This window comes from Peromyscus leucopus, chromosome 5, assembly GCF_004664715.2.
Source record: "Peromyscus leucopus breed LL Stock chromosome 5, UCI_PerLeu_2.1, whole genome shotgun sequence".
Lineage (NCBI taxonomy): Eukaryota > Metazoa > Chordata > Mammalia > Rodentia > Cricetidae > Peromyscus > Peromyscus leucopus.
This window is the reverse complement of record NC_051067.1, coordinates 14,616,361-14,636,933: the sequence shown is the minus strand read 5'-3', so window position 1 is coordinate 14,636,933 and position 20,573 is coordinate 14,616,361. Positions and strand designations below refer to the sequence as shown.

At 52.7% G+C, this 20,573-nt stretch overlaps 1 protein-coding gene across 13 annotated transcripts in view; it reads right to left on the bottom strand.

Annotated features, from left to right (window-relative positions):
- Window positions 1–355: 355 nt before the first annotated feature.
- The window catches only part of Wnk2 (WNK lysine deficient protein kinase 2), a 113,479-nt gene continuing 93,261 nt past the window's right edge, over window positions 356–20,573 (bottom strand). For 5 of the 13 annotated variants that reach the window (XM_028867658.2, XM_037205747.1, XM_037205748.1 and 2 more), the window contains 8 exons: window positions 19,856–20,538; window positions 17,172–17,386; window positions 16,017–16,187; window positions 15,140–15,238; window positions 9,036–9,080; window positions 7,353–7,591; window positions 3,157–3,268; window positions 1,688–2,400 (listed from right to left, as the gene is read on the bottom strand). In XM_028867658.2, the coding sequence (XP_028723491.1) occupies window positions 2,336–2,400; window positions 3,157–3,268; window positions 7,353–7,591; window positions 9,036–9,080; window positions 15,140–15,238; window positions 16,017–16,187; window positions 17,172–17,386; window positions 19,856–20,538 (1,629 nt within the window). In that variant the 3' untranslated portion in view covers window positions 1,688–2,335. Of the gene's footprint in view, window positions 556–1,687; window positions 3,269–7,352; window positions 7,592–9,035; window positions 9,081–15,139; window positions 15,239–16,016; window positions 16,188–17,171; window positions 17,387–19,855; window positions 20,539–20,573 lie in introns of those variants that run through there. The other 8 variants (XM_028867659.1, XM_037205750.1, XM_028867656.1 and 5 more) reach the window with 8 other exon arrangements.

The following is a 20,573-nucleotide window of genomic DNA, read 5'->3' as shown; positions in this document are numbered from 1 at the left end:
TTCCTGGAGCTGGTGGTCCTGTCCTCCACCCCCAGGAGGCTTCAGCTCCCATGTTGGCTGCTTCCTTTGCTGATGGTTCCCATGAGTTCTGGGGAAAGGAGGCTCACTTTCAGACCTCCATGATGCTCTTCCTTTGGTGGGGACAGATGACTCTGGTCTCCTTAGGCCAGAGAAAAGACCATGTGACATGGAGCTGAGCAACAAAAGGGACCTTGAGTCTGTGCCCGAGAAGGGGCACTGGGTGATGAGCCTCCAGGGCCTTGCAGAGAATGGGCTGCACCCTCCCCCACCCTTCTCACCTAGCTCCTGCCTGTCCAGGGGACCACTGGAAAGGAGCAAGTTTGAAATACCAAAGTCCTGTCTCCCCCAAAATATGTTTTATTCTTGCATTACATTTGTGTTTCCAATTGTGAATAAAAAAATGGTTAGAAAGTGGTTACAAAACAGCGTGGGTGGACTAGAGGAGTGCCCTGGAGTCTGTCACTTCTTCGCCTGGATGATGCAGTGTGGGCCTGGCGGAGAGGCCGGCTCAGTCGGGTTTTTCACTCTCAGGATCTAGAAAACAAAATGGCCACAGCTCACTACAGGCCTCTGAGGCACTGGCCTCTCACCCAAGGCTGGGCTCTGATGCCTGTGCACACAGCCCTGCCTAGGCACCTGGCCCCTTTCCCAGGAGCTACTAAAACAAAGGCAGAATGGCGGAGTCAGAGCCAGGCCAGGACGAGACTGTGCATTGTACAGAGTCCTGTTCTCTGCACAGAGCTTGGCTGACTGTCACCTGGGTATCTTCTTCTAAGTTAGACACTCAGCAATGACCACCTAAGCCCAGAAAGACAAGGCCTCACCCCTGTTCCGCTGGGCCATCCTGGACTGAGCTGGCCTTGAAGTCCTGGGAGACAACAGTAACCTTCAGTTTTTGCTTCTGAATAGGGCCAGTGCCAAGATAAGGCACAATGATACAGCTGCAGGGGTCTGAGCAGAGGCGTGAAGTCTAGTGCTGTATCTTGAGACAGCCGCCTCTGGCACAATGGACCCCATGTTGCCAGGGCCAGGTCTACAGTGCGCACACACAAGGCTGCCCATGAAGAGTTTGCTGCACCACCGTAGCGCAAGTCTTGTCCCGAAACTATCAACTTTCATAATGCCCTGGGCTCCTGGAAGGCCAGTGCCTCTCACACGCCCTAGGTTGGCCCTTGACCAATTCTACTCAACAAGCCCAAGAGCCTGAAAGAGAAGCCCCACCAACCACGAAGAAGGGGTAACCAGGAGTTCCTGTGACTCATACAAACTGGGTTTTCTAGGACCTAGTACCCGCTGTGATGGGACTGGAAATGCAGTCTGCCTTCTGAGGGATGCACCCTTTCTACCTGCACTTCCGAAAGCGATGCAGATGCAGCCTGACTTGCAGCCCAGCCACTAGCCTGCACTGCCAGGCTAGAGGTAACAGCCTGGTGACATCGGGCCTGGGCCACAGCAGCGGGCACAGTGTGGGGAGACGGGTAGCCCCACCAGAGGCTTGACTCCTCTCTCTCAGCCCTATGAGCTCCACCCTCCAGGGAACAGCACACAAGGCTGCTGGCTCCAAGCAGAGGCCAGGCCAGGCCCACCTGGGCGACCCAGACCTATCTTTTACAAGGCCAGTCAGTTTGGCTTTGATATGAATAGAGGGCAAGAAAAAAAGCTGTCATTTCACAGTATTTTCAAGCAAACGTTTATTTTTCTCCTTCGCACATACAGTCTCTTGGGGATCCCATGCCACTAGTGTTGTCATAGTAGGAAAGGACTCGGGAGCAAGAAGAGTGAGAGAAGTCAGGCTCCCTTCACTAAGAAGCGGGCCCGGGTGGTTTTCGGACCAGACGCAGAGAACAGAAATCTCTTATTGCATTGTTGTGGTCTGGCAGAAGACTCTGCTCAGCCCCCTGAAAATTCAATTCTAACGGAATTGATGGAATAGTGTATTTAAACCAAAACAATTTAGCTGGTTCTCATGAGTACAGCTTAACTGTACAGTTCACAGCAGGGTCACCCCAGGCAGCCCACCCTCCAACTGGAGGCATAAAACATTTGCCCAGAGGGAGTCAGGGGGCTTTCATCGGCCCCCAGGACAAGTGTCATGGAAACCTCCAGAAATACTCCACCCCTCAGTAGGCAGGCCTGAGGATAGCCTGGAGAGGAATTTGCAGGGTAGGGTGGGCAGAGCACAGGCCTCTGTGGAAACCATGGAAAAGGAAGAGAGTGGGGACCCCTGAGCTGAATGGTGGTGTTTGTCTGTATGGTGCTCATAACAGCCTGCTGGCTACCAGGGCATTCACCCGTGTGTTTCTTGGCAGGATCCTCACGGCTCAACAAAGCTGCTGACATTCCTCACAGGGAGAACAGCTTCAGGCGGGTCCTGTGGCTCTGTTATTGAACATGACCAGGGTGACCTCACTCTATCAAGGGCTGAGATAGGCTCATCCAGCATTGGCAGGTCACATTGTTAGTGTTCGCTTTCGTTTTTGTTTGTAAGAAGGCGTTTACACTACAACTATCAGCTTCATATCAGCACCCCATTCCCATCTCTGCAACATCGGACAGTGGAGACAGCAATGGACATGTTAACCGTAATGAAATCCACCTTGGCTGATCAATGGCCTTTTAAAACATGTCTTTCCAACAGGAAACAGAAAAGCTGGAATTCAAGGCACTGGGCTGCTGCAGGGGGATGACGAGGTTCTAATCCTCAACCAAGGACAGGCAGTGGATATGAAGCCTGCCTGTGTAAGACTGTAGGGACCTAAGAGCGATGGGGTCTGAGGCAGCAGGGAAAGCGTCTTGCTGCCCTCTCCTGCCCCCTTGGCTGGGGCTCTGTGCCCTGGGCCCATGTGGAGGAGCCACGAGGAGGCCACACCACAACCGGGTTCTTCCACACGATTCAGAGTGCTCCATCTGGCCAGGGCAGGGCAGAGGGCTACGTGATGTGCAGCCGGGGGCCTGGCGTGCTGATAACAGGTGGCCGCAGGAACACTGGCAGCACAGGGACCTGACTGCCCCAAGACCCCTGTGGGTCCTCTGAGGCCACCCAGGGCCCCCAGGACACAGGAACAGGGAGCAGGCCTCCATACTGACTCAGAGGCAGTGCACAGGGAGGGCCTGAGAGGCTGGAGTGGACAGTACCTGGTATGGGCACAGGCAGGGCTGGGGTGGCTCCAGGAATGGCTGTGGTGGACAGAGGGCCGGGTGCCGGGGCCAAACACGGTGTCCTCACTCCTGCTGGAGGCACAGTTGTCTGTGAGACACAGAGACAAAGAGGAAGGAAGGCACAGGGGGCCGCAGTCAGTCGGTCTCCTCGTGTAGTCCAAGTGCTGGTATGGGAAGCAGCTGCCCGCCCTCCCTCCCTCCCTCCCTGGCTCGCTACGCTGAGGTCTAAGCACCTGTCTGTGGGCCCTAAGCTCCAGCGGTCCAAAGCCAGAGCGGGCTTGGCGCAGAACCTGCGGGGTGTGGAAGGGTACATGAGTGATTCACACACTTCCACCCAGCCGACACCACGGCATCTGGTTTGGTGGCCTAGTCACAGTTTGCACCTACAGGAGGCCCAGGAGGCCTGTGGGAGCCAAGCACAGTGGCCTCAGAGGCAGGGAAAGGAGCAGCTGACGGCTTCCAGAGCCAGCACCTCTGATGACAGGACTGGACATGACTACAGTGAGAGATCAAGGACCGGCAGCCTGCAGCATCCAAACAAAACAGCTGGGAAACCGAAGACAGTGACCATAAAAGGTTTAACATCACAGTCCAGTGGGCTTTGGTGCCTCAGAGACAACCCACCTCACTCCAGGAGAAGGACCACTGGAAGGGCTGGGCTGGGGTCCCCAGGTGAGCACTTGCCTAGCACATACGAGGCCCTGGCTTCTAGCCTCTGGACCATAAACACACACAGGGCAGGATGGAGACTCGCCAACCCCCACACCATTTACAGAAGGCACACTCGGCAGTGAAGGTCTCCATGGAGCCAGCAGCCACACCTGCAGAGGGAGCAACGTCAGGTGCTCCCCCAAGGCTCCTTCATGCTTCCGGTCAACACTGTGAGGGGACCCAGTCAAGGTGAGACAAGAAAAGAAAAACTGACTATCTGCAGATGACAACACTGTATGTAGAGAAACCCACAGGAAAGGACTTTGCAGGACCACAGGCTTCTAGGCACCAGAATTGGTCACATTTCCACACACCAGAAAATTTCAGGACTGCACAGTTTATAACAGCACTCCCAATCATCAACCACCTTGGGATGGATTTGATGAGTGACATGAACACCCTACAAAGATGTAAAGAAACAGACTCCAAGTTCATGGAACACTCAAGACTGGTCATACAGTAAGCCTGTCCAGTTCACTGACAGATGTAATCCACTGCCAAGAGAAACTCCAGTGGGCCATCTAGGACCTGCCAACATTTAGGACCCAGAAAAACCAAGAGATTCTTGAAGTTCAACAGCGGATGAATAATAGATAATTTTACGACGAAGCTGCACGAGGTGATGAGGAGAGTGCTGTTTCATGCAGTTCAGACTGGAAAGGAAGGTATCACTGCAGTGAGTAGATAAGCTATGGTGTATACAACAGCTAAAGCAGCAAAACTTTCAGAAAAAACAAACTAAATGCCTTCCATTTTATGCTCACCACTAAGAAAGTAATGGAGAGGGCTGGGGATCTGTAAGAGTTCCTGTGAGGGGGCTGGAGAGATGGCTCAGCAGTTAAGAGCACTGGCTGTTCTTCCAGAGGACCCAGGTTCAATTCCCAGCACCCACATGGTGGCTCACAGCTGTCTGTAACTCCAGTTCCAGGGGATCTGACATGCTTACACCAATGCACATAAAAAAAAAAAAAAAAAAAAAAAGAGTTCCCGTGAGGAGCCTCCTGAGCTCAGACTCCCAGCACCTGCAGCCTGGCATGATGGCATGTGTCTGTAACCACAGCACTGGGGAGGGGCGGAGACGGGTAGAGGCCTGGAGCTCACTGGCTAGGCAGTCTGGCTGTTTGGTGAGCACCAGGCTCAGTGACAGAAAAACCCTGCCTCAAAAAAGGGAAGGGAGGGAGGGAGGGACAGAGAAGACATGAGATGTTGATGTTTGGCTTCATAAACATGCCCACACATAAACGTGTGCACACATACACTACACTATATTATACTACACACACACACATACATACATACACAGAGACAGAGGGGGCACACTTTGGTAGAATATATATGTAATATAAGACAAAACAGATATAACAGACTTCCATAAATCAATAGTAAAAAGATAGATGACTCAGTTTTTAAATGGTTAATAATCTTGACCAGGCACTCTATAGAAGATGCCTGTTAAAAATAAGAACATGCGCTGGTCAGTGGTGGCACATGCCTTTAATCTCAGCACTCGGGAGGCAGGGGCAGACAGATCTCTGTGAGTTCAAGACCAGCCTGGTCTACAGAGCAAGTTCCAGGACAGGCTCCAAAGCTACACAGAGAAACCCTGTCTTGAAAAACCAAAATAAATAAATAAATAAATAAATAAAAATAAAAAAGAACATGTGCTCAAAGGCAAATCAAGACAATAAAGAGTCTAGATCTCAAATTATTTTTACAAACAATTTTTTCCAACACAATGTCCTTCACATAATATTAAAACCTCACAAGGAGAGACAAGGAACTAAGGAGCCAAGCTGTGGGGAAAAGAAACCAGGAAAACAGGAAGTACTGTGGAAATAGGATGCACCACTGAGACATTTGGCTGAGAACTGTAAACTTTTTGTAATTATTGAATTTTATTTATGGGCATGTGTGTGTGTCTGTGCAGGTGTCTATGAGGGAGAAGAGGCCCTGGATGTTCTGCTGGAGCTGGAGCTGCAGCAGTAGTGAGCCTTGAGACACAGGTGCTGGGAACTCAGCTTGAGTGCTCTGCAGGAGTTAGAAAGGCTGGAACTGGTGGCCTAGTCAACGTAAGAAGTTTTTCTTTCCTTTAGTGCTGGGGGCCAACCCGGGGTCCTCACTAACACTTGGCAAACACTCCACCACCCACTCACAGTCAAACCTAAGAATCTTTCTAGAGAACGCTAAGCCAGAAAGAGAAATAGTAAGAGTTAAAAAATGAATGAAATAGATAACAAAGGATATCAAAGATAATATATAGGTTTTTAAAATGGCTCATAAAATTACCAAAGCCTTAAAAGGCAGGAAGGGAAGGAAGGACAGACACACAGAGAGAAGTGGGGAGGCATACATCACCAACACCAGGAACCACACACGACTTGGGATCATGCAGAAGAAACAAGAGGCATCACAGTATCAAATGGCAACTGACTGGAAAGTTGAGGCAAATTTAGGGAAAAAGTAGCAATTACCATGGAAGCAGAATTTAACAAGACTGTCAAGACAGAACACCCAAACGGTGTCAGGACTGGAGAAGAAACCTTCCCCGAGAGATGGATAGCTGTGTGTTGAGTTCTGACAGCGTCACCTACTGTAGGCGGTGGCATGCGATGCTCACCACAGGCTTCCAATTGCCCTGTGTGTTTGGAAAGACCCAAAGCCTAAGTTCACAGAGGGATGTTTTCCACACAAAAACAACACCCACAAGATGTTCAGCCCAGATGGATTCACCCATGAACTTCATGAATCATTTAAAGTAGAAGTAACAGCCATCTTCCACAATTTCTCCAGAAAGCTGGAAAAGTGGGGACACTCCGCCAACTAGCTCTCCAAAATCGTGTGCCAAGACCTTCGAGGGTGGCTACTGGCCCAGCCCCATGTTGGTCCCAGTTGGACACAGCTGCCACTCAGGAGTGAGGAGTACACCTGCCCTTTCCACAGCCTGGAGACAAATGGATGTAATGCAGACGGAGGTGCGTCTGTCCACAATGAGGGTGTGTTTCCTACTTGGGGGCTGTCTAACTCAAGGATTCTGCTGTATCTGAGTTCTGGAGTCACAGGCTCAGCCTGTCCCCTGCTGGCCACAAGGACCATAGGAAGTCACTTTTACCTCCCAGTCATCACAGGGACCAAGGCCTAATATTTTGTTGTTATTTTGGTTGTTTTTTGAGACAGGGTTTCTCTGCATAGCCCCAGTTGTCCTGAAACTCACTCTGTAGACCAGGCTGACCTCGAACTCAGCGATCTGCCTGCTTCTGCCTCACGAGTGCTGGGATTAAGGATGTGTGCCACCACCACCCAGCAAGACCTAATTCTTTTGGAGAAGAAGGACCTTGAATCACGAAAGCCAAGTACTTAGCATGATGGCCATCTGGCACACGGGATTCCGGCAATAGCTCACAGCCACAGCCACTGTGCCTACCGTACCCCTCCCAGTAGAGCCTGTGCCCATGTTCACTCACAGCCCGCGCCTCGCCAGAGGCCTCCATGTCATGCAGCTTCTGCGTCTGCTTCAGCTGGTTGAGTGTGGGCTTCAGTTGCGCGGCGCCCACCGTCTTGGTTGTCCACTCGTCCACCAGCTTGTGCAGGTCATCCGTGAAGGTGCCTTTCTTATTGTTGCTGTTGTTCACCTGTGCCTGGACGTGCAGGGTGGGCTGGGGACCTGGCTCAGGGCCTGGGGCCAGGCTGCTGGTGGAAGACCCTAGGGAGTCATATAGGCCAGGATTGGTGACGCCACACACTCACTCAGCACCACTGACAGGCTGGCTGCAGTCATTCTCACACAATGGCTGGGACAATCAATGGCCTCACTCTGGCCAAGCAACACCTTGCTTCAAGAGGTGGTCTGCATCAGTGGGCCTTGCTGCCCAGCGTTAGACGCCATGAGGCACTGTGCAGGCTACGGGTGGCTGAGCTGTACCAGGCAGCCTCACTTGTTTCTTAAGCCAGGCCGGGGGAAAAAGACCTTGAGCATCCAGCAGTCTCCATTCAGAGTCCAGCACAGGCCCCCCACTGCATACTCCGCCAGACTCACACATGTGAGAGCACTGGGAATTCATGGCACAGCCAGATACACGTGGGCACTGGCATCCCAGGGACAGGGTCAGAGTCTCAGGGCACTCCCTGGCCTACTTTGCAGAATGCTCAGCACGAGTGTGCCACCACCAGCCTTCCGGCACCCCCTGGGCAGACTGTTCACTGTGTTCCTGTGTATTTTAGTTGCTTAGTAGTTTGGAACTCAAGACAAGGAAATGGTGCCTTTCCTTAGGCAAGCATTTGGAAAGGTGGTCATAAAAGACACCACACCTAGAGTCCCTCGGGTGGGCTCCACACCCTGCACTCTACAGCTCGGTGATACTGGGAGGCAGGGAGCCAGGAGTCGCTCTGCAGACTAGAGAGCTTGGCTGCTTCTGTGAGAGGCTGTTTTTACGGCCAACAGAAGTCTTACTGAATTGCCTCCTCTGCTCCTCCCTTTCCCATGCACGGAATCCCACCTAGCAATTTTGAATAAGCCAATTTAAAATGTGCATACACCTCACCAAAAACCCCAAACAGCTAATGACCATCTCTTCAAACAAGCTGTTCCAGAATGTGGTGAACTTTAGTGGCCAGCAATGGGAAAGCAGAAACAAAGGATTACACGTTAATGATGAGACTCAACACACAGCTATTGCTACATGAGGTTCTCAGCCAGAAACAAAAAAAAAAGAGGAAGGGGATTAAAAAATTAAAAAGACAAGAAAGAGCAAAGGGGTGTGTGTGAGTGGCCCAGGTAACTAACACCCATCCAGTCTTGGTATCTCTCCTCAGGAAGCACTCATCGTCAACACTTCCGAGAAACACTGATGCCTAAGGTTTTGGAAAGGAACCCAATTAATAAACGGTGGTCATATGTGGACACTGTGGAGAAGGATGGGCCTATTGAGAGGTGGCTGGACAGACGGCACAAACTCGAGGAACCATGGAGACACAAAGAGGAGCTGGGAGGGAGCAGCTATCCAGACAGGCAGAAGCGAAACAGAGCCCTGCGGGTCAGGGGCAGAGCAGGCCACACTTCTGTGGGAGGCCCTGATGCGCACTAGCCATGACAAAGCCCATGCGGTGAGAGGGACAAAGGGGTTAAAACAAAAAACCCGGATAATTACTACTGCTGTGTTCTTTGCCTAGGCAGAGACGCTTCAGGGCTGACCCTGTAAGGAAGAACAAAGGACACAAGACCACAGGGTTAGGCAGAACAGCACACGCCGGTCACACTACCACATGTAAGCAAAAGTCATCAGTGTGCAGGGAGGGACAGACACAGGCAGCAGTCGGAGAGGGAGGCCAGCCTGGCCTGGGAGAACGGGGTGGCTTCCCCAGAGTTCGTGTGCAGGCTCTCATGGCCTTTGCTGAGGAGGTAGAGGTGCCAGGGCAAGCCTCCAAGATTCAGGGAGAAGTGTTTTGTCTCTAAAAGCATATTCCAGAAAAAAAAAGAAAAAACAGAAAAATAAACCAAAAATTGACAAAGCACACTGCTTGGGTTTCGAACACCAGGCCTTTGGGAGCCCCACTGGTTGAGGCAGGGAAACCCACTGAGAGTCAGCCACGGGGTCCCTGAATGGAGCCAGGCTCAGCCTGGGCTGGCCACCAAGGCTACCAGAGGTTTTCCAAGTGCAAAAAGATACATTGTTTTGCAGGTCCGAGGCCAAATCTGGATCCCAGATGGCTGCCTTGGACCAGGTCAGACAAGGGCATCTAGCAGGGATATGAGAGTCTGTCTTGGGGTTTATAGGGATTTGGGGAGACACCATGCCTCTTTTCTACCAGTTCACTTTCCCCAGGAGAATGGGAAACATCCTTACTAGACCACTACCAAGGCAGCTTTAGCCCCATTGTCTTGAGTCTGTCTGGGGTCAGGTGGGCAACTTACAGAATGTGACATCTGGCAGAGTACAGAAGGGTGGAGTAACCCTAACCCAGGACCAGCCTGGGCTACAGTGTGTGCTGCTATTCTATCTTAACCTATGGCCACTCTGGGAGCTACAACTGGCGAGGAAGAGCTCAGACTTCCCCAAGGTCAAAGCCACGCTAGCACAGCAGGTCTGTATTTTCAGCCCTAGCTCCCTGTGTCCTAAACACATGCTCCACGAAGGGGTGCTCTCACATACAGCACTGGCTCATGAACTAGCTAGTCTAGAGGTCTGGGAAATCTGAACACTCACAACTTTTCTAGAAGGGCTGGTACTCTGGCCCGAGGGATAGGATAGTGCATAAATGCTGGCCACACCCTGGCCAGAGCTCAGGCCAGGCGGGGTGTACTGGACCTCAAGCACAGCTGCAATGGACCTCCTAATTTTAGTTCATTCTGTATGGTTTCTAAGGCTACATGGGGAAATGGGGTGTTTGTTGAGCAATTCAATTTTCAAATGGAAAGGGGGAGATAAACAGGAGGGATCTGGAAGATACTGTGTGTTGGGGGAGGAAATCTCAGTCTACTTTTGGAGGAAAAGGGGCTAGGGATTTGGGACTCAGTCCTGGCTATTGTCACACTGGGTAAAATGCCAGATGGACTAGTGTGGCTGGCCTTCCTGGATTCTAGACTCAGGTGACCATGCATCAGCTCCCATCTTCCATGTCCCTCCTGGATTGGCTACAGATGACCAGAGTAGAGAGTGCCAGCTTCTGGACAAATGAGCCAGTGTTAGTCATTTTATGTCAACACTAGGGCTACATTGCTCTCTGGCAGGACACGGTGCAAAGTCTCAGGGGAGCATCCAGGACTCCATGTTGACAGTCCTGCATTTCCCTAGATGGCTCCCAATATACCATGAACAGGTCTCTACCTGGGGCATCTGATGAACAGGCTCGGCCCCGATCTCTACCGTGCCAGGAGAGGTTCTTACAAAGCTCCTGCTACTCAGGATAGTACTAGGTGAGTAGATCAAGCCAGCCAGAGGCAGGATGGTTTCAACCAGTCCCAGCCAGGTCTCCTTGGATATTCCACTTGTCCCTGCAGTGAGGTGAGGTCTCTGCATAACGCTTTGGTTCAAATCACGAACCACTTGTGGGCTGACAGCACATCCTCTTCAGAATTCCACAGCCACCACCCTCAGACTGTGACTGGCAACAAGGACTTCTCAAGCATGGCAGACGTAAAGCTCAGGAGGAAAGACTAGGACATACACTTAAAGGAGGGGCTCTAGCCTGGAGCAGATCCTCACATCTGTTCTCCGCATCTCAGCACTCAAATATTGATGAGGTTCACAGGAACAGACCTCCTCAGGGAGTCAGCCCTCCTCGTACCAGGTAGCACCCGCCCAGTGTCCCCTGTAGTCAGCCCAGGTAGCTCAGCTTCATCCCCATCCCAACCTCCCATAGGCCAGCTCTAACTACAGACCACTAGCCCCACCCATCCCTACCTCTACCCAATCCTGATGTCAAAGGCCAAAATACCCCCAGAGCTGTTTCTATATTGAACAACCCTATTCTCAAGTGGAGACAATAACTACAAACTACAAACTACCCATGAAGCATCCGTTCAGAAACAAGGTATCTTGGTTCAGCCCGATGTGGTAGGGACATTTTTACTTGGGCCTTGAGCTGTATAGCCCTGGGTCTTACAGAGCCTGGAGCTAACGCAATCCTCAAGGGTAAGCCTCGAGTGTGTAAGGGGTCTCCTGTGTGCCTTGCTGGGGGGCCTCACTGGACTCTCTCACCACCAGCACGAGATACGAACACTGACAGAGAAGAGGGCTGGGAAGGCTTCTGAGGGTCCTTGCACCAGATCTGAGGCGACTGAGAACAGGATGAAGTGACAACACACTGTGAGACCTCACGCTTCCTGTGGCACAGCGAGAAACAAGAGGTGCCCATGCCAGCCTGAGCACAGGAAGGACACAAAAGAAGTGTCTCAGTAGGTTGTACCCATAGTTTGTCACCAACAGACACCCACGTACAGCCTTGGGTTCTGACTTGGACCTCTCCTCCTCAGTTCCATGGCCACTGTATTTTAGGATAAGTATGGTGGACTGAATGCCACTGTCTGCCAGAGAGGGACATGCAAGTGAGTTGTTGGGTCTGTGCCAGGACCCTGCCCAGGCTAGGAGAAGGGAACTTATATAGGGTTCACACTCACAGGAGGCCTATGGTAGTATGAATAAGAATGGCCCCTATAGGATCATATATTTGAATGCTTAGTCATCAGGGAATGGCACTACTTGAGAAGGATTAGGAGGTGTGGACTTGTTGGAGGAAGTGTGTCACTGGGAATGGGTTTTGAAATTTCAAAAGCCCAAGCCGGGCCCAGTGTCTCAATCTCTTCCTGCTGCCTGTGGATCCAGATACAGAACTCTCAGCTCCTTCTCCAGCACCATGTCTGCCTGCATGCCGCCATGCTCCCCACCATGATGATAACAGACTAAACCTCTGAAACTATAAGCAAGCCCTCAATTAAATGCTTTCTTTTATAAGAGTCGCTGTGGTTAATGGTGTCTCTTCCCAGCAATAGAACTCTAAGACAAGGCTTTTCCACCCACAGCCCATCTCCACCTGTCGCTTGTCTCATGTCCAGCTCTGTGTCTGGAGATCTCTGATGCTCTGCCTGGCTCCACCAGAGACGGTCCTCCAGCCCACCCAGTGACTCAAGCTCAACCTGCCCTTCTGGGGCTTTTTTTCCCCTTCGCTGGGCTTCATGGAAGCCCAGATATTTTTATACTCAAAGTTTAAAGAATATTTTCTCACAGCCTTCTGTCTCTAGGAAGTAGGGGTGTCACACACCAAAGACATGAACTGATACTAAGCTTGATCAAGGTCACCCCTGATCACACAACTTCACAGAGGCAGGCATACTCCAGCATCTTGTAGCCACCTGCACACTCTGCACGCTCTGCACACTCTGCACACTCTGCACACTCTGCACGCTCCGCCCCCAAAGCCCTTCTCTCCTCTCAGCCTCTTGACCAGGCTCGTCCTTCTATCATTTGTCCTTTCACGCTCAGGAAGCACTGATCCCCCACCCCCCACCCCCAATGCTCAGTTCTCACAGGCCTCACATCTTCTCTTGAGGACGCAGTTTACACAGAAACCAGCACACAGACATACAAATGGACGTCTCAATGAGAAGCCTAGATCCCTAAAGCTCAGAGACCAGCAGCATGCAGGATAAAAGGGCCTTTTGGGGCTTCATTTCCCCATAGTGAGCTGGCCCAAGACTCTCCCTACCTACTCTATACCACAGTGAGAGGAGCCAGAGTAGGGTTCACCTAAGCTCTGCCCGGCAGCTACTTGAAAACATGTAGGGGTCACAGAATGCTGAGCCAGTCCAGCCTGCCTTGATAGGTCAGGCTGTGGACCAGCAAGCAATCCATGTGCAAGCAGTACCACACCTCAAACTACTTGGCCAAGCCTGCTCAGATGGTCCTTCCTTCTGGCCCCCTCTCCCCACTGTTTTTTGTTTGTTTGTTTGTTTTAAATCTCAGGCCAGTAACTCACAGCAAAACCAACAGACACCGTTATGAACAAGACCTGAAATAGAGAAGTTGCATCTCAGAGACATGACTGTGATCACTGTGACAAACTGCCATGCACTCTGGCCTGGGGACAGGACATACCCAGAGTTCCAAGTGCTGTCACACCTAGTGATCATGTGAGTTGTGTGCCCACCAGGCACAGCCAGGAGAGGCATCAGGCAAGCAGGGGCCAGAAGGAGGCTGGTGGATGGGAACAGTCTCTGCTCACTACAAAGATATGAAGGTCGCACAAAGGGGGCCCTCCTAGCCCTTCTCATACCCAACTCAGTAACTGACCAGAAGCTAGAGAGACGCAATGCAAGCCAGATGTCACTGTGCCCCAAGTGGGCAGACTACTGAACAGACAAGAAGATGCTGGGAAGCCCCTGGCACTTCCACCTAGCCATGTGCCCTTGATCCATCCACCTGGAGAAGATGACCCACCATGGGCCTCTGATGCAGGGAGTAGGGAATGGCAATGGTCACCTACCACAGACATGGTCTCTGGGTCCCCACAAGCACAATGTATCTTTATTGTACAAGCAAAAAGTCATGTGCCCCAAACCAGCATCTCCAATCCAATTGTCAAAAAACTCTATTTTTTTTTTTCAGTTAAAAAGACAAAAACCTAAAAGCTCCACAACTTTGGATTGATTTGCCAATCATTGTGAGGATTAAAAACAAATCACACCAGGGTGAGTTGGTCCCAGCAGGTGAGCATTCGTGGGCACTAGAAACATGTCCCAGGGTGTGTGAGGGAGGCTGGCACTGGGGCTGAGTCTGGTAGAAGTTGGAGGAACTGCCCCACTGGCTTCTTCCCTCACGTCACATGAGTCAGCTCAAGACTTATGGAGCAGAGTGCCCCAGCTGGGTGGGAAAGAACAGGGACCCAGGCAGGAAGCAGGCTCCTGTGCAAGAGCTACGAGGAATGGGGCACGTATCTAGTCATCGTTTTGAGTGAGTAAGGAGGTAAGGAGGGGAAGGAGAGATGGCAGAGGGGACTAGCCCTCCCTGCATGGTGGGGTAGAGGGCCAGGAAGCCCTAGCTGGAGCAAGCTCTTTGTTTTGAAGTTCAGGGGATGGGACTTGGGGCCTTTCTTTTGCATGCTAGGCAAGTGCTGTGCCACTGATGTATACCCCCGACACCCTTGAAGCATATTCTTAGCATCTCCACATGCAGGGAATGGGAGAGAGGGTGGAGATGGGGCTGGGTGCTTGGCTTTGGCCCTACACAGAAGTCACACCCTCCAGGGATGTTAGGGCTGTTATCAGTCTGCTACATGCATGTTGTGGGAGTCCAGGTACGTGTGTAACACACTGGGTATCTGGAGAAGGTTGGGGTTGTCTTTTTGTTGTCATTGAAACTGGGAGACAGCAGACATGTATACTGGCCACAATTGCAACAGAAAAGAAAACTACGTCCAACATCCAAAGAAAAGAAAAGAAATGAGGTGATGGTAAGGGTGCAGAATGCCCTGGCATACGTGGGGTGGAGGGGCCATGGAAGAGGTAGGGATGCTGTTGCGCATGATTTTGGTGCCTGGGCACAGCCAAGAGCATGCACACAGCTGTCTGTAGCTGGGTGACTATGGACACTGTGTGCAGTGGGAAAGGCTTGTGGGGTCCACCTTTTGACATGGAGGAGGTGACTTCAAGGGGTTGGAGTGGCATCCTATGAAATGTATGAGAGGTAATGAAGACAGGGCAGGGAGGGGAGAAACCAAGGACCAGGAGGTGGGAAAATACAAAAGAACAAATACAGACAGATGGACACAGATACGGGTCCACTGAGGAATCGAGCACGAGGCTTGCTACTAGACTTATAGGCCCCTCTCTCAGACGTTGGGTGGTAAACCGTCCAGCCTGCAAATGAATATAAAGGGAAGAAAACAGAGAGACACTTATCAAGTACAGGTTGCTGCGATTCCTCCTCCTCCACACCAACAGCCACACCAGCCTCGTAACTTAACATCCACGGCTCCATCTAGCCCAGCCCAAGCACCAAAGCCACTGACCACAGAATGGGAGGAGGCAACAGTAGGAGCAGAAGAGAAGCGGCCCGGAGGAGGATGGGTGGGGCAGGTGGGGCACCTTTATTAGTCACCATGATTTCTCTGGACAGAGATGGTGAGGACAGGAAAGCGCCTTATCGAGCAGCTGCTGCCGTCCATGGCAGTGATGAGCAGACATCCCAGCCTGAGAGCTGAGCCCTTGTCCCCTAGCCGTCCCGTGGACTTTGGAAGGACCCGGTGTTTACCACCGTCTGGCTCTGCTGTGGGAAGCGGGCAGGGCAGGGTAGCCAGGGCCTAGGAACGGGCATCGCAGAACACAGCAAGATGCCAGGCCCCGTTCCCTCCCCAGTCATCGGGCTGATCCCTCCTGGTCCCGGCCACTTCCCGAGGTCCACCTTAGCAAACCCATCACCTGCCTCTGAGCCGCTTACATGGCGGGACAATTCCATTCTTTGTATCCAAAGACTACACCTTTACGTTCTTGTCCTTTTTTTGTTTGTTTTTATAAAGCTGCTTAGCAGCCTTGGCTGTAGCTCTGGCCCCCTCTACACACACAGGCGTGCTCCCGGGACACCACTGAGGCCCTATGTGGCTGGCACATGCTTGGAGACAGGCAAGCTGGAAATCACCTTGGCCACGCGCTCCGCCTCCATCACTGGCTAAACCGGAGCAGATGTCTGTGGACAGGGAGGCCCGGACGGAGCAGGGCTGCTGGGTCTGAACTGCCTTGGTGCCCGGGGGCGTGCTGGCGTGGGCAGGGTCCTTAGTGGGAGGGCCTCTGCTGGAGTCAGACAAATGACCTGGGCGAGGGGGGGAGAAGAGGTGACAGGCACCATGAGGCGCCAATGGGCAGGGAAGGGTGTGGCTGGGTTGGCCTCCTACTCTCTGCTGGCTGACCTTGAGGAAGTTGAGTCTCCTTAAGAAAACCAGTACAGACAAGATTCTGGTCTACAGTGCTGGGGCCAATCAAAGAAAGTGTCCCCCTTTACTAAATCCCAGTGGCATGCCAGACCTATGCTGTGCAAGTAAGTGGCAGGTATGGACGTGGGCTCAGAGCAGCCTTTCTGTGAGGAGTCACTGTGGAGCCTCCCTTAGCTTTAGCATCGGCACTGGGTTTCCACCACTTGTGCAGGTGGCTGACAGTTAGGGAGTGCCTGAGCAGGTAATTCACTAATGCCTCCCCATCGGTCACATTTGGAGACTGGGGTTAGCTGCTCCCCGCTCAGAGCACACCCTGCAGCACAGCTCTAAGCCTCAAAGGTACCCCGGCATGCAAAGAGTGCTGACTGGTGCCTGGCCCCTGCAGCACCAGGGACTGGGTACCACGACTGCCAGGCCTGGAGAATAACCCATGCTCTCCCTGCCGCCCACAAAGGCAGCCAGCCACCTGACACCCAGTGAGCAGGAGCTACTGCGTGCCTGGGTGACAGGGCCAGAGGAAGCCGTTACTTCTATCCATCCCAGTGCCCTGGGGCTTCCTAGGTGCAATGTGGCCCAGGAGTGGCTCCTTCCTTCCACATGGGGCTAAGGCCTGGCTCCGAGCAGCCCTTATTCTCACACAGGCCTTTCTGTCTGGCACTAGTGTGGAGGCCTGAGGTTTCTCTGGGCTTGCAGAGACTCTCAGCGCCAGCAAAAGGAGGTCCAGGAAAAAGAAAACCCCACACACTCATGCAGGTTTGGAGATGTTGCAGCAAGTCAGAGCTAGCCTCTCAGGCTAACTTGGGGTCCCCCCCAGTACCCTCCCTCCTCAGCCCAGGTACAGCCCTCCCCTAGAAGCAGCAGACCTGTGCTGGAGGCCACGACCTTGAGCTGTTGCACCAGAGGGTTCAGCAGCTTGCCAGCCTTCAATTTGCTCTTGCTGGTTTTTCTCCTGCGGCCCATGGGAGGTGCCGTGTGGAAGAACCCCACGCTGGGGGGGAGTGGCTTGCCCAAGCGGCGGTACAGGGCTTCAATCTCCTGCTTCTGTTGGCTCTGTAGCTCAGAGATTTCCTTCAGGTGCCTGGAGCAGAAGAGAGGAGGCAGGGTGGGTGGGCAAGGCTGGGCTGTGTGGGTCAGGGGATGCTACCTGTCTGCAGGCTTTCAATGGCACTATCTAAGCCAGGTGAGAACCAGGTGAAGGACATAGTTTTCAGACATCTGGAATCATGACTACTAAATTGTCTCAATAGCCAAGGAAGCAAACATTATTCCTCACCCATACTTCTGCTTGCAATTGAAACCCTAGGTTTCAGAGCAGACAGAGTAAACTAGTAGATGCCTGGAACCAAAACTACCTTCCTTTCTCTCTTTCTTTCTTAGTCTCCTGTACCCAAGGCTGGCCTCAAATGTGCTATGTAACCAAAGACAAGCTTGGACTCCTGATTCTCCTGCCTCTCCCTCCTAGGCGCTTGGATTATAGGTGTGTGGCACCATGCACAGCTGGCCTACCTCTGTTATTAGGGCTAGGTGTGTTATTTCCTCCATGCAAGGCAACTGAGGAGAGGTAGAGAAGGGACGGTAGCATGTGAGACTTGCGGTTGGCGTATAGTTCCACTGGGGCCAGCCTGGAGGGCTGCAGTGCTGGCTAGGATGCAGGTGAAGGCAGGGAGACTGCTGGTGTGAGCAGTCTCTAGGACAGCTCGAGGGAAGGATGCAGTGGCCCCCGCTGGGCCCGATGGTCTCACTTGCCACCTCGCTGCTATTCTTCTGCAGTGGTAGGTGCTGAACTTCACTGCTCTTAGGAGGCCTGGTTACCACCCCAACACAGGACCTAGACTATTTCTTCCACCTCTTGTGTTGGGGACACAGGTGGTTTTCACAGTTGAAAATGAGAAGTTCTAACCTCTCTCCTACATCTTCAGTGATGCTCAATCTTGTGTTTTAAGACAGGGTTTTTCTGTGTACTCCTGGCTGGCCTGGGGCTCAACATGCAGCCTAGGCTAGGCTTAAACTCGCAGCCATCCTCCTAGCTCCGCTTCCAGAGCACTGGAATTGTAGGAGAGGTTCTAAACTGAGCTCTCTAATGTTTTAAAAAAGACTTTAGCTAAAACAAACAAACAAACAACAACAAAACACCCCACGCACAAATAAAAATAAAATATCAGAGACGCAGTCAGTAAAATGCCTACCATGCAAACATGAAGACATGTGTTTGGGTGGCTGGCACACCTGTAATCCCAGCACTGGGGAGGCAGAGGCAGGAGGATTCCCATGGCTTGCTGGCCAGGCAGTTCAAACAAATTTGTGAACCCCGGGTTCAGTGAAATGCTAAGGTGGGAAGTGATCGAGACACCTGATTTTGACCTCTCTGAGCTCTTCCTTTGCATACACAAAGAAAGGTGTGTGTGCAAACCTGCACACTGACACATACTAGTGTGCGCGCGCACACACACACACGAACATTAATTACCACACACAAACCAATCAATAGACACCAAGTGGAAGTGATTTTCTCCCTGCAAATGCACAGCCAGCCAGCAGTGTTTCCAGGGGATGCTGGCTGCCTGTGGGGTTGCTTGTGTCAGTGGACGTGACCCCTTCTTCAGGATTCTGAGCACGGATCTGTTCTGAGGGCTCAGGTGGTGTCCATTCCTCCACTTTCTCACTTCCACAGAAGTTCCACTATGGTCACTTGGGACTACCTTGCCAAGAGCCCCAAGACTGGCAGTCTTCATGCCCTGGCCTCCACACAATCTTGCAGAAACGTTGCAGTCTAACTGTCTCCTCCTCTCAGGGTACCTGTAGTTCCCGAGCTCATTCAGACAGTTGCAACAAACCTCTGCTCCTCAGCCACGGGTGGGGTCTCATGGGCCACACCACGGAAGCTCCCCATTAAACTCCACCCTCCCGCCCCAAAGGGCAGCTTATGGCGATAGTGATCCCTGACCACAGAGGGGCAGAATGAGTACTTTCTGGGTGAGAGGCGAGCAGAGAGAAACAGTGTCAGAGTCATCCTGGGACAGGGAGAGACAGGCAGATCAATAGTGAGGGAAGGAGGGCAGGAAGGAAAGGCTGAAGAAGGTACAGATCTCCTGACCCCTAGCGTGTCCTCCCAGAGGTGACAGAGGAAGGAGGGGTGATATGCCACCCAGGGGAGCCAGAAATCATGCAGGTGGCAGAGAGTGGTTGGCCCGATGCAAAGATATCCTAGATGGGGCCTCTTTCCTCAGTTTGGAGGGTAGAAGTAAAAAGGTCTCTTCACTGTCCCATTGCTCGGATTAACAGCCACCAGTGGGCACTTCACGGCCAGAACCTAAACTCCATCCAACATTTCTCACCAGGCGCAGCTAGGCCCCAACCATGTTGGCCTGTGGCCGCCAACCCCTCCAGATGCTGGTGGGGTGAGTTCCACTCTGGCCAGACGGGCCTTGCCCCCGATAATGGCGAGCCTCATCATTACATACTGGTCAAGTGAGCTGCACCCCTCACGCTATCCAGGTCAGCCCCCCCACACACACCTGACCAGGTGAGCCATGCCCCCACTACGTACTTTTCCCGCAGACTTCGCAGTTCCTTCCTTATGTCTGCGTCCTCAAACTCTGAGTCATTGTCGCTGCTGATGTAGGATGACTGGGAGTGGAAGGAGGTGATGCTGATGGTGGGGACCTTCACGCCTGCCCTGCTGGGAGTCTCAGGGCCCAGCGAGCCCGCCCTTGAAGACCTGTGCAGGAAGGCAGTGGCCTTCTTCACGAAGTCGCTTGCCACACCGCCACTGCCCGGCAGAGAGGATTGCTTCTGCACCTGAGGCCTCCTCCTCGGGCACTCCTCCCCAGAGTCACTGGAGGCAGGCTCCTCCACGCCAACCTCGATGGAGGAGGCTGTCTGGACCCGCCGCACCACCAGCTTCACATCAGGGCTGGAGGGGATCTCGTCCAGGTAGACATCAGGGGGGGCCGAGTACCGCAGGCTGTGGGGCGACGCCAGAGTCCACTCGTCTTGTGTGCTGACCACAGAGAAGCGGCCCACGGTTTTGGCTGGAGAACTGCCGTCCTGCTGCCCCGGCCGCTTATGAGGGGACCCGGAGACCCGAGCGCCACGCATCTGGGCTGGGCTACCCTCTGTGAAGGTCCCTGGGCAACTCTGCCCGGGTGCAGCCAAGGCTTCTCTGGGAACACTGCTGTTCTGATCTTTGGGATCCACGTGTGGAGTAGGGATGGAAGAGACAGGGGCATCCTGAGGGAAGGATGAAGCGAAGTCTATGAGAACCA